This window comes from Paracoccidioides lutzii, assembly GCF_000150705.2.
Source record: "Paracoccidioides lutzii Pb01 unplaced genomic scaffold supercont2.23, whole genome shotgun sequence".
Classification (NCBI taxonomy): domain Eukaryota; kingdom Fungi; phylum Ascomycota; class Eurotiomycetes; order Onygenales; family Ajellomycetaceae; genus Paracoccidioides; species Paracoccidioides lutzii.
Genome location: NW_015440969.1, coordinates 35,355 through 47,011, shown reverse-complemented (window position 1 = coordinate 47,011; position 11,657 = coordinate 35,355). Strand labels below are relative to the sequence as shown.

Here is an 11,657-nt window from a genome sequence, read left to right as displayed (position 1 = left end):
TGAGACAGTATTGTGGATCGCGGAGATGTGGAGCTACATCTGCCATGATTCTTTGGAGTTCGTCTCTGTACGCTTGAATGACCGAGACTGACATTTGCGAGTGGGGTGAGAGCATGCGCGCCCTGAGGATTTCCAGGGTGAGTGAGGTCATCAGGCTGAGAGTTTCGAAGTACGAACGGTTTCCTGGTTGTGAGTTTGCATGGTACGGTATGTCAGGTTGACTAAATGCCATTGTCGATGGCCTGTCGTATGAAAGCGAAAAGTGGCTGTCTTGCCATGCCATCGACCACCTATATATAGAGCAAATACTGATTAGAATCAGGTAGTAAAGGAAAGTATATATGGCAAAGCTTACCAAACCCTTCGTCGTATGTACCGCTCATTGGCTGAGAATCTGTTTGCTTCCACATGCAAACCAAGAGCTAGACCCATTCTCAGAGTCATTCCTTTGGAAAAGAAATATTAGCATCCTTACTCCTTCAATCGAAGCTACGGCATTACTATGGAATGTCACTCACCTAGTAAGACGTAAGAAACCCCTGGATTCATATTGTAAGAGAGGACATTGCCAATTATGAGCAATGTCTGTATGGCTTCGAGGGTGGGTTGGGAAAGGAAATTTGTCATTCGTAGAAACTGATACGAACAGCATACTATACACGCATTAGGTATGGGGTTGGGATTTGTTCTTCCTTTTCAACTTATTCTTCGTTCGTAGTTTAAAACCAGGGGCTGGCGGAGAAGTGACAATGGGAATGGTTACGTACCATACACTTGGGAAGTCAACTCCCTCTCCTTGCTAGGGAGGTCGGATGATTGGCAGCCAGCAGCCAATGCCGCAAATAACAACCCAATAAAAGCAAGAGTCATGCCATAGGGCCTCTCTGTTTCCTCGCCCGAATCTGAATGCAGGTCGCCCCATATTGCCCGATTCTGCAGGAGAGTATCTACATATGCTTCAAACTGTTCGATGTCCGGAATAACCGGATAAATGGTTGCGCCAATATCTCGATAGCGCCGAATAAACCTAAATTGCACAATTAGCAATGCTAATTAACAGGAGATTGGAAAGAATGGACCAAAAAATAAAATAAAATAAAATAAATAAAAATAAAAGCAAAAATAAAAATAACCGGGCAACTGACATCCTACACTGTTCATCATCTGGTAAAACTGCACAAACTGCGCGGATATCGAATGTAGATATATCTGTTGACCACAGATCAACGAATGGGTAGGTGGCAGTTTCATTGTCGAGTCCCAGCTTTGGAAGAATACCCCCTTCAAGAAGTGCTTGGGAGGCCTCCTGCGACGTACCGGATCGGCCAAGGAGATATGCCAAGACCGACCTCGATCCCAAATGCACAGTCCCATTCCCCAGCTCATTCGATGCATGGATCCCTTCCCTCTCGGGGAAAGAATCCCCTGAACGACCTGTCGTAGTAGCACTTGGTATGGTCGACGGAACCACCTGACCAGAGTCCACCTGCTCCAGTCCCGCGCGAAGCGACGTGATCATATTTTCCATATCTTTCAGCTTGGCGCAAACATTGTCCCATTCTTCCTTGGGTATGGAAACCTTGCCCGAGGCGCCAGCCTGGCCTAATGGCAGCTCCGTCGTACTGACTTGCAGACTGCCAACATCTCCCCCACCGCTGGAAGTCGCTGTGGCGGCTGCGGCGGCTGCTGCTACATACGCTTGAGCAGAAATCTGGCGTTTCTTTGAAGGGCGCTCGTAGGAGCATAGATCTGCATGGTCGCGCTTGACGCAGCCACTACAGGGCAGATTGCGGTCACATTTGACCTTGCGTGTGTGACAGGGATAGCAGGCCTTGGGTTCGCGAGCTTTTCGCTTGGTCCGTATAATCGCATCAACCTGCGCCTGTGGGAGGTCGGAGACTGAGGCGGTAAGAGAAGGAAGCGGTGAGCCAGTGGCACTAGCGTTGAAAGGTAGTGACATCGTCAATTATAATGAAGGAGGCTGCCGTTTAGTAAGAAGGGCATTGGGGCCACTGTCCTTCACAGAGCGGATCCATACATAAAAATGGGGTGCACTGGTCTAAGTCTTAGCGATGACATTTTGAGTTGTGCTGACGTAAATCACTTCCAGTTCAGGCTAGGAGTGCGGATCAGCGATTCTCCGAGGGCTAAATCTATGCGCTGGAGGCTCCAGTTGTGTGGAAGGTTCATACATCATTTCGTCATACAGAAGTTATAACCTATAGGAAGGCATTTTATTTTATTTATAATTCACCATTTGTCTAGCAATGATCAATTCTATTCTATTTTATCCCAAGAATTCCAATTTAGAAACAAAAAGGGCATACAATTTTTATATCTAGGGAGGTATCAAATGCTGAATGCTTCACCAAACGGCAGTAAATGCATCGCCAGTCCAAACAAAAAAGGAGGCTAAACAACAATAACCCTAGATCTCTAGTTTTCTGCGCCGGTAAACCGAAAAATAAAAACAAAAAGAAATGGAAGGGGAAAAGTTTAACTAGTAAAATAAAGGTTTAATATTGCTCAAACGGATCATGTAATAAGGAAAGGAAGGATAGGAGGATGAACGGCTGAAAAAAAGGAGAATAAAGAAGAATAAGGAGAAGAAGTAGAAGAAGTGGTATAGGTGAATGGAAATCGGGTTCTCAAGTTAAAAACCATGATTGAGCGGTGTTTGGATAGGACTATTGTGTTCGACACACATCCCAGCGATGGAACGAGGCAACCATAGTTGGAAATACTAGTAGCTGGTGGCTTCTTTCTCTGCGTTTGGATTGCCCGGGACATCGACGAATGCGTACTTGGAGTGTTTCCGAATAGCCTCCCCGAAATAGAAGAACGCGAATGGAATCGCGCAGCAAGCCAGTGCAAGAAACGCAATCAGGGTGCTGGCCCACTGATAACCCAATCTGTTATACATCTGACGGGTGAAGAGAACAACCGAGGCACCCCACATGGACCGCAAAAAGGTTTTGGCAGCAAGGGCGGAGGCAGCTTGGTGTTGATAGGTGTCCACTGCGAATCCTGTTAGCATGACATCATACATCGTGGTTTATCAACATACCCAGATAGTTGTTGCAGGAATTATACAGAAAGATGAATCCGAATCCAACAGGGAATCCTCCGATCATGGGTCCAAACCAATGTAGGCGGGGGTACGAAGTCCACGCGAAAATGAACATTCCGATTGGAATAAACCAACAGGACACCATCATCGGAATCAAACGCATTTCTGCAGGAGGCTTTCCACCATATCTCTGGCTGACCTTTAGGTAATGGTTGTTAACAAGTGGAGCGCAACAGGCGCTAAAGACAACCCCGATTGCGAGAGGAATAAACATCAGTCCAGTAATACCGGCGGAATAGCCTTTGCCTATCTGATAAACAATTGGAAATCTGGAAAGAAAATGTTAGTCCCACTTTTTATGTTGCATTGAGAAGTTAGGCCAAACCGTCTGGTGAACTTACGCAATGAAAAACATATAGAGCAGGCCGTAAAGGACCGACATATAAATGGAGAAGAGAAAAACGATAGGTTCCAAGAAGAGGAGCTGGAATGGTCGGAAAAGGAACAAGAAGATCTTTTCTCCCAGTGGTCTCGAATCCAGATCCTGTTCCGTCACATATCTGTTGGAGTTTTGCTCTTTTCTCAACTTCTTAGCTCTCTTGGCAAGGAGAGCCGGTGTGTAAGTCTCAGGAACAGTGAACGTGATCAACACCCAGGTCGCTCCCGACAGGATGAGCTGGAGCCAGTAGAGCCATCTCCAACCCTTGCCGTCCGAAAGGAAGCCCCCCACTAGAGGACCCACCGCTGGGCCAATGAAAGGAGCGGCACTGAATGCTGCCATAGGGACGCCGCGCTCTTCGTTCTTCCACATATCCGCTAATGTGCCTCCAACAAGTGTCATTGGGGCACTGAATGCGATACCGGCAATAGCACGGCAGACCACGAGAGTCGCGAAATTCTTGGCAACGGCACAAGGAATCAGGAAGATGACGGCGACTAATAACGTTGAAACATATATTGGTTTACGGCCAACCAGTTCTGAGACAGGAGCAAAAACCATTGGACCTGCAGTAGCATAAAATCAGCAACCAGATACTTCCATTGTATATTTCGAAAATGGGGTAAATGTCATGACTTACCAACACCGAAGCCGATGACGAAAACCGTGATGGTGAGAAGCGCTACAACTTCGCTGACACCGAATTCTTCTGCGACTCGACCGATACCGGCAGTGATAACACTGCTGTCAAATGCGACAACGAAGCATGTAATAGCAACAACCATCGTGATGTACCATTTGCGCCCCTTGCTCCAATTTTTCGGGTTTTCTGGATCGTTGATTTTAAATGTGACTAGGTCATAATCCTCAAGCTTTCCCGTCACATTAGATTTGACCAACTTGATGATGCGCCCTTCTCGTGTTTCAGTGGTATATTCTTCAAATGTAGCGGTTGGCCTGAGCTCGCGGAATGGGAGATCTGTTGGATCAGTTGTGCCTGGGAGACCTACAGAGTAGGTCGGCGTGCGTTGCATTGCATTTTCATTCGTTAGATTATCAGACATTTTTGAGATGTTTTGAATGTTAAACCGGGTGAATCTTCCAATACAGCACAATCCAAATGGGTTGCAATTAGATGGGGGAAGGGGCCTTGAATGTTATATATATTAGGGGGACATAAATCTGCCTAGGCAAAACAACATCTCGGTCAGGTCGGTAACTTCCCGGTGGGAATGGGAAAGACGTCAGATAGGACTCATTACCAATGAAACATATGGCTTATTTCCTTTTTCTCGGGGAGAACAGCATACCTAGGCATAAAGTCTCAGACGGGTTTCTTCGACTCGTGCTCGGTTCACCGTCGGGAACCGCTCGGGGAACCGCTCGCGACGATTAGGGTCACTACACCTAACAACCATTAAGCGTTGTTAAGGCAGACCTATATTATTATTTATTCTATAATAACCTAAGATTTCGGCCTTTGCTGCTCTGAATAATATAATTTGGGTTGTGAAGCTTGAATACTGCGAGGTAAGGAACCGCAACATGGGGATCGTCTGAAGTAAAGCGCGTTAATATAGTTAATGAATCAGGTGATACTTAGAATTGAAGATTTTGGGTCCAACCACAAATCAAACTAGGAAAGTCTCAGACGTCAACATCGGAACAAACAAAGCATCCGGAAACAAAACATGAACGTTTTGTCCTACCTTTTCCGTTTTTGAAAAAGAAAATTGCACATACATACCTCACCAAAATATTCCTTACCCTACCGATTACCTAGGCACACTCCAGGAAGGACCTCCGTGACCTCTGAGGTCTTATTGAATATTAATGTTGGCACTGGCAGGTAGCACACTCACGCTACACGGAAAGGGTTTGGAGCTTATCACTCTATCAGCATCACGGAGAATTAGAAATCGAATTTTAGGATTGCAGATAGGGCCTAACCAAGCGGGGCGTGAAATCCGAAGATCAATTAACTATACTGGGTCCCATCCGGATCAAACGGCCCAAGAATCTGACGTTTCTCATTCCACACACACATGGACAATTGTTGATTGCTCCCTAGATTGACGATTGGAGCCTCACGATATAAAATTTTTGGCAGGTATTAATGTAAGCTGGAGCCGATCGTTCGAGACTTCGATTTGTTCGGACTTTGCTTTTCATGAATAATTTTCGGGATTACATCATGTTCGGTGTCACACCACGGATCGGTGAGCCACAAAATGTTTGTTATTGTAGGAAAAGTTGGCCTTAAACGTGTGGTCAAGCTTTTGTTAGATCCCGCCACCTTAGGGCACTGAGCCGCTAGGGGTATCACGTGGTCTCCTACTCATGACTTCCCAATACTTCGCAGACTGACATCAGCATTTCTTTGGCTAGTTGTGCTGGGAAGGCCCACGAAATGCTGGAATTCTCAAGAGGTTGCTATATATCTTGCGATAACCTCCAATGGGGGTCAAAGCTACAAGTGGAGACATCTGTTCTGCCGCTTGTCTGGCTGCGACGCAGTTATGCACCAAAGCGCCAAAGGAGAGTATGCTCGCTGTTGGTTGACTCAATCCTGGTAATTCAAAATGGGAGGTGGTCAACCATCTATCAAGTAAAGGTCTAACTGCCTATATCGTTTCAGTTATCCAAGCCCGCGGTGGTGGGGTGTAGGTCCGGGGGCGTTATGATACACTGAACGATATCGATAAGATCCGAGTCAGTCACTTTGATTGGTGCGGATTATCTAGAAGTAATCTTGGTACTCTAATGTTGCCAACGTGTCTCGGAGCGCCTATGGCTTTACGAGAAATACCACATGGTTGTGGAGAAGCACATCGATACATTCTTGATCACCAGACCAGTGTGTTTGTAGGAGTAAGTTATGCAGAATTTTGCACCAAAACATGTGGACCGTAAAGCCGGTAACCACCGCTTCTTGATTTGCATATGAATGAAGTAGAATCCGCTGTGCCCAAAGCTACTGCTCGGGCACTTTAAGCATCAGGAATTACCAACCAAGATAGACAGCGGCGTATCGGAATCTAACAAGACTCATATGCAGAGACATATACTTCTCGGAAGGGGACTATGCAGGACCTGCAACAACAAGCGAATGTAGTGGACGAGATAGTGGACCGCTAGAAATGAACTGACGTTCTATGTTTCGGGAGAGACAGACTCCTTGCTCTTCTTCTTTCGACTGTTGGGGGATGAATGTGATATGATGCTATGATGAACTGACGTTGAGAAAAGCCAAACGCCAAGTCGGAACCCGCAGGAACTGATAACCACGTGATCTATATTGAACATGACTTTATACCTCTAACCTACTTAGGTTAGCTCATAATCGCGAACCGAGTTTATCAGCACGTGATCTGGCGAAGAAATTCTTTGCGACCGTTTTCTGTCCAACGTTGACTGGTTGGGGCAGCAGAAGAAGAGACGAGATTGTTGCTGATGCAAGGCCAGCAATTGGTTGCTTCTTTTCGAAAATTCTAGGGCTAAAGGTTTCCCGCATCGAATTCACTTTTCTTGAAGCGTGGCTGTTACACTCTTAAGTGAGTCCGGAAGCTGCGGGGGATACCTTTTTGCCGCTTTTACCACCGCTGACATCACCAAATTTTGCTCCGCTGCATTTTGTTGAGATACCGGTTTATTACCTAGTATTTGCGATGGCTTCCTCAAGCTCAAGTTATCTCACAATTCAGGGTTCAATTGCATTTTCCCAATCGCGAAGCCGTTCTATTGCGGAAAGCATCAAAGTGAAAGATGTACGTGCTCAGTGGGTCCATTATGTTCATGTCACTGGGGATTTGCAGGAAGAGCAGCGGAGAGTGTTAGAACAGCTTCTACATTACGGAGATATTGTAGGCGTTCCGGCCTCATTTGACCCCGCAGACGGACCATCCGCGGTTTATTACGTTACTCCGCGGACGGGCACCATTTCGCCATGGAGTTCCCAAGCCACTGGCATAGCCCATGTCTGCGGCCTCAAAAGTAACGTAATGCGCATAGAGCGCGGCTTGCAGATATCGTGCCTTTTCACTGAAGGCAGCGAGAATTTGGATAAGACTGCTTTGGATGTTCTTCATGATCGAATGACCCAAACAATAAGTAAGGACACGCCAGATCTCCATCTCATGTTTTCCGAGCATCAGCCTCTTCCTCTTCAAACAATACCTCTCTATGGAGAAGGGAAATCTCCGGTTGAGGTGTTACAGGAGGCAAACACTCGACTTGGTTTGGCATTGGACCAGTCTGAAATCGACTATCTGGTGGACGCCTACGCTCCCAGCGGCCCAGTGCCCCGGCATCCAACCGACGTTGAGCTGTTCATGTTTGCCCAAGTTAACTCTGAGCATTGCCGCCATAAACAATTCAATGCTATCTGGATTATTGATGGTGAAGAGAAGCCAAACAGCTTGTTTGACATGATCAGAAATACCGAAAGGAAACACCCGGAGCACACGATTAGTGCATATAACGACAATGCTGCAGTCCTAGAAGGAGAAATGGCCGGTTATTGGGCCCCCAGCCCGCTCAATGGAGAATGGACACAAACGAAAGAACTAGTTCATTTCTTGGCCAAAGTTGAAACACACAACCACCCGACTGCAGTCTCACCGTTCCCTGGTGCGGCAACTGGATCTGGAGGAGAGATTCGAGATGAAGGAGCTGTTGGCAAAGGCTCAAAGCCGAAGACGGGTCTTTGTGGTTTCTGTGTTTCGGATCTATTGATCCCCGGCCACAAGCAACCCTGGGAGCTTGACGTCGGGAAGCCCAATCACATCGCGAGTAGCTTGGATATTATGTTAGAGGCTCCTATCGGCAGTGCTGCATTCAACAATGAATTTGGAAGGCCTTGCACCGCAGGCTATTTCCGAACTCTCCTCACCAAAATTGATATCGGGGATGGACACTCAGAATTTCGCGGTTATCATAAGCCAATCATGATTGCTGGTGGTATTGGGACTATCAGACCTCAAAATGCGCCTAAAAACGCTCGAGCGGTAAAACCAGGCTCATTTTTGGTGGTCCTTGGAGGACCTGCGATGTTGATTGGCTTGGGTGGAGGTGCCGCCTCCAGCATTGCATCTGGCGAAGGTTCCGCAGACTTGGACTTCGCCAGTGTCCAGAGAGGAAACGCAGAAGTCCAGCGGAGAGCACAGGAAGTCATTAATGCTTGCGCCGCCATGGGCGCGGATAATCCCATCAAATTCATCCATGACGTCGGCGCCGGGGGTTTATCAAATGCGTTGCCTGAACTAATCCATGATGCATGCTTGGGAGCAAAATTCGAGCTCCGTGAAATCGATACTGCTGACAAGGGTATGAGCCCTATGCAGATATGGTGTTGTGAAGCTCAGGAGCGATATGTTATGGCCGTTAGTGAGGAAGGAATGAATAAGTTCACAGCTATCGTAAAAAGGGAGCGTTGTGGTTATTCAGTTGTTGGACGTGGACTGGGTCAACCCGAAGAAGACAGGAGGCTGATTCTAGTTGATCGGGATTCTCAGAACCAACCCGATCCAATTGATCTACCTCTCTCTGTCCTATTCGGCAAACCGCCGAAAATGACTAGGAATGTTACATCTAGACAACTTTCACTTCCTTCATTTGACTCTAGCCTTCAAACTTACCTGCCTAGTATTCTGAAGGGAGACTTGCTTAGCGAAGCAGTCACGCGAGTCTTAACCTTGCCTGCCGTCGGTTCGAAATCATTCCTCATCACCATTGGCGACAGAACTGTAGGCGGGCTCACCGCTAGGGATCAGATGGTTGGACCCTGGCAAGTTCCTGTCTCAGATGTCTCTGTTACGGCGACATCACTACTGCAGGGGATACGAACTGGTGAAGCAATGGCAATGGGGGAGAAGCCACTACTTGCTCTGATTTCGTCTGCTGCTTCTGCGAGAATGGCTGTTGCCGAATCCATTATGAATATTGCCGCTGCAGAGCTAATTGGCCGATTGACACGAGTCAAGCTCTCTGCCAACTGGATGTCAGCCAGCAGCCATCCTGGAGAAGGTGCCGCGATATACGAAGCAGTCGAAGCCATCGGACTGGGTCTGTGTCCGCAACTAGGCATTAGTATTCCTGTTGGGAAGGACTCCATGTCCATGAAAATGAAGTGGAAGGATGAAAAATCACAAGAGCTGCGAGAAGTGACTGCTCCTCTGTCAGTGGTGATATCTGCGTTTGCCCCTGTTGGGGACATTCGGAAGACTTGGACACCAGCTCTTCGTAGCTTCGAGGAAGTGGGCGAGACTGTGCTTATGTTCGTTGATCTATCATTTGGTTGCAAAGCCCTTGGGGGATCATCTCTTGCCCAAGTGTTTGGCCAGGTGGGAAATCAGTGTCCTGATGTTCGTGATGTTGAACTCTTGAAGGACTTTTTCGATGCCACTCAACAACTTCAGGAAGCTGATATTGTCCTTGCATATCATGATAGATCAGATGGAGGCCTTTTTACTACTCTTGCAGAGATGATGTTCGCTGGAAGATGTGGAGTTCAAGTTATGCTGGATGATATATGCCAAAGCTCCGATTCTCGCCATGTAATCGAGACTCTGTTCAATGAGGAGCTGGGAGCCGTATTCCAAGTACGCAAAAAGCATGAAACCCAATTTCGCAGCTGCTTCTCAACTTGCGGTCCTCCCCCTGGCTTGATATTCCGAATTGGTCGGGTATCGGAGAAGTCCAAACAGAACCTGGCAATTTATCATGATGCCACTTTGATCTATCGAAACTCTCGCTCCAACCTACAACGGACATGGAGTAGTACATCTTACCAGATGCAACGACTGCGTGACAATCCTGCCGCAGCAGATCAAGAGTACGAAAATATTCTTGATGACCTGGATGCCGGCCTTTCATACAACCTCACCTATGATCCTAAAGAGTCTGTATTGCCTTTGATTACTAGTCTTACCTCTCGCTTCTCTCCCTTTTCCTCAAAACCCCGTGTCGCAATCCTCCGCGAGCAGGGCGTTAATGGCCAAGCCGAAATGGCATTCGCTTTCGACATGGCCGGTTTCACCGCCGTTGACGTACACATGACAGATATAATCTCCGGACAAGTTTCCCTATCATCCTTTGTCGGCATGGCAGCCTGCGGTGGCTTCTCGTACGGCGACGTCCTGGGCGCCGGCCAAGGCTGGTCGAAATCAGTTCTCCTGCACAAAAACACCAGAGATGAATTCAAATCCTTCTTTGAGCGCCCAGACACTTTCACGCTGGGTGTTTGCAATGGTTGCCAGTTCCTCAGCCGGCTAAAGGAGCTTATCCCAGGCGCCAACGACTGGCCTAGTTTCGAGCGCAACGAGAGCGAACAGTACGAAGGCCGTGTCTGCATGGTAGGCATCTACGATCCGGACCCAGCAACACCAAGCGTCTTCCTGCACGGCATGCACGGCTCCAGCTTGCCGATTGCCGTCGCCCACGGTGAGGGGCGGGCATCATTCACGACCTCAGGCTCAGATGCACCGAGTCTTGTGAAACGGAATCTGGTACCAATCCGCTACGTCAATAATACGTCCCTGAAACCAACGATGAAATACCCCTTCAATCCCAATGGTAGTCCGGAGGGTATAGCTGGTGTCCGAACTCCTGATGGCAAAGTACTGGCTCTTATGCCTCACCCAGAGCGTACTATTATGGGGGGTGTGGGAAGTTGGATTCCATCCGACAAGATGGAGCAATGGGGTGATATTGGTCCTTGGGGACGAATGTTCTACAGCGCAAGAAGATGGGTTGGCTAAATCACGAAAAGTTTTGGGCCCTTAACGCTTTTTAGTGGCTTTTTGGCTGGATGCCTGATTTTGAGGCCCCGCGACTGTGTTGGATTTATTTATTTTTATTTTTATTTATTTATTTATTTATTTATTTATTTATTTTTTTGGGACAGAACGTGTATCCAGGCCCCGACCTTTGTCATTTGCCCCCATATCATCCCCTCCTTTCTTTGTTGGCAGGTCCCATCATATCGCATTGATGCACAAAAGTCGCATATTTACACTTATAGAAAATGTACACAGAGAGGCAAGTTTTCAGTTTATAGGAAACGAATACCGTTTCATTCAGGCTTGGAGTTGGTAAGAAACCAGGGGACAGGGTAACTTGTAGCAAAATCCTTTCATGATAGGTTCAAGG

The 11,657-nt window shown here is 47.4% G+C and overlaps 3 protein-coding genes across 3 annotated transcripts in view; 1 reads left to right on the top strand and 2 right to left on the bottom strand.

Annotated features, from left to right (window-relative positions):
* The window catches only part of PAAG_12364 (hypothetical protein), a gene marked incomplete at both ends in the record, with an annotated part of 2,881 nt that extends 921 nt beyond the window's left edge, over nucleotides 1–1,960 (bottom strand). The window contains 5 exons of the mRNA XM_015847862.1: nucleotides 38–290; nucleotides 356–446; nucleotides 519–653; nucleotides 768–1,027; nucleotides 1,146–1,960. Of these exons, the coding sequence (XP_015702505.1) occupies nucleotides 38–290; nucleotides 356–446; nucleotides 519–653; nucleotides 768–1,027; nucleotides 1,146–1,960 (1,554 nt within the window). The remainder of the gene's footprint in view (nucleotides 1–37; nucleotides 291–355; nucleotides 447–518; nucleotides 654–767; nucleotides 1,028–1,145) is intronic.
* Nucleotides 1,961–2,743: 783 nt separating this feature from the next.
* PAAG_07244 (polyamine transporter 2) lies at nucleotides 2,744–4,573 on the bottom strand (the record flags this gene model as incomplete). The annotated part of the gene is made up of 4 exons (XM_002790661.2): nucleotides 2,744–3,018; nucleotides 3,068–3,399; nucleotides 3,472–4,075; nucleotides 4,150–4,573. 4 exons carry the CDS (start codon nucleotides 4,571–4,573, stop codon nucleotides 2,744–2,746), a joined length of 1,635 nt encoding a protein of 544 aa, XP_002790707.1.
* A 2,604-nt stretch (nucleotides 4,574–7,177) lies between these two features.
* Nucleotides 7,178–11,266, top strand: PAAG_07243 (phosphoribosylformylglycinamidine synthase; the record flags this gene model as incomplete). The annotated part of the gene is made up of 1 exon (XM_002790660.1): nucleotides 7,178–11,266. The coding sequence occupies one exon, from the start codon at nucleotides 7,178–7,180 to the stop codon at nucleotides 11,264–11,266; it is 4,089 nt and encodes a 1,362-aa protein (XP_002790706.1).
* Nucleotides 11,267–11,657: the final 391 nt, after the last annotated feature.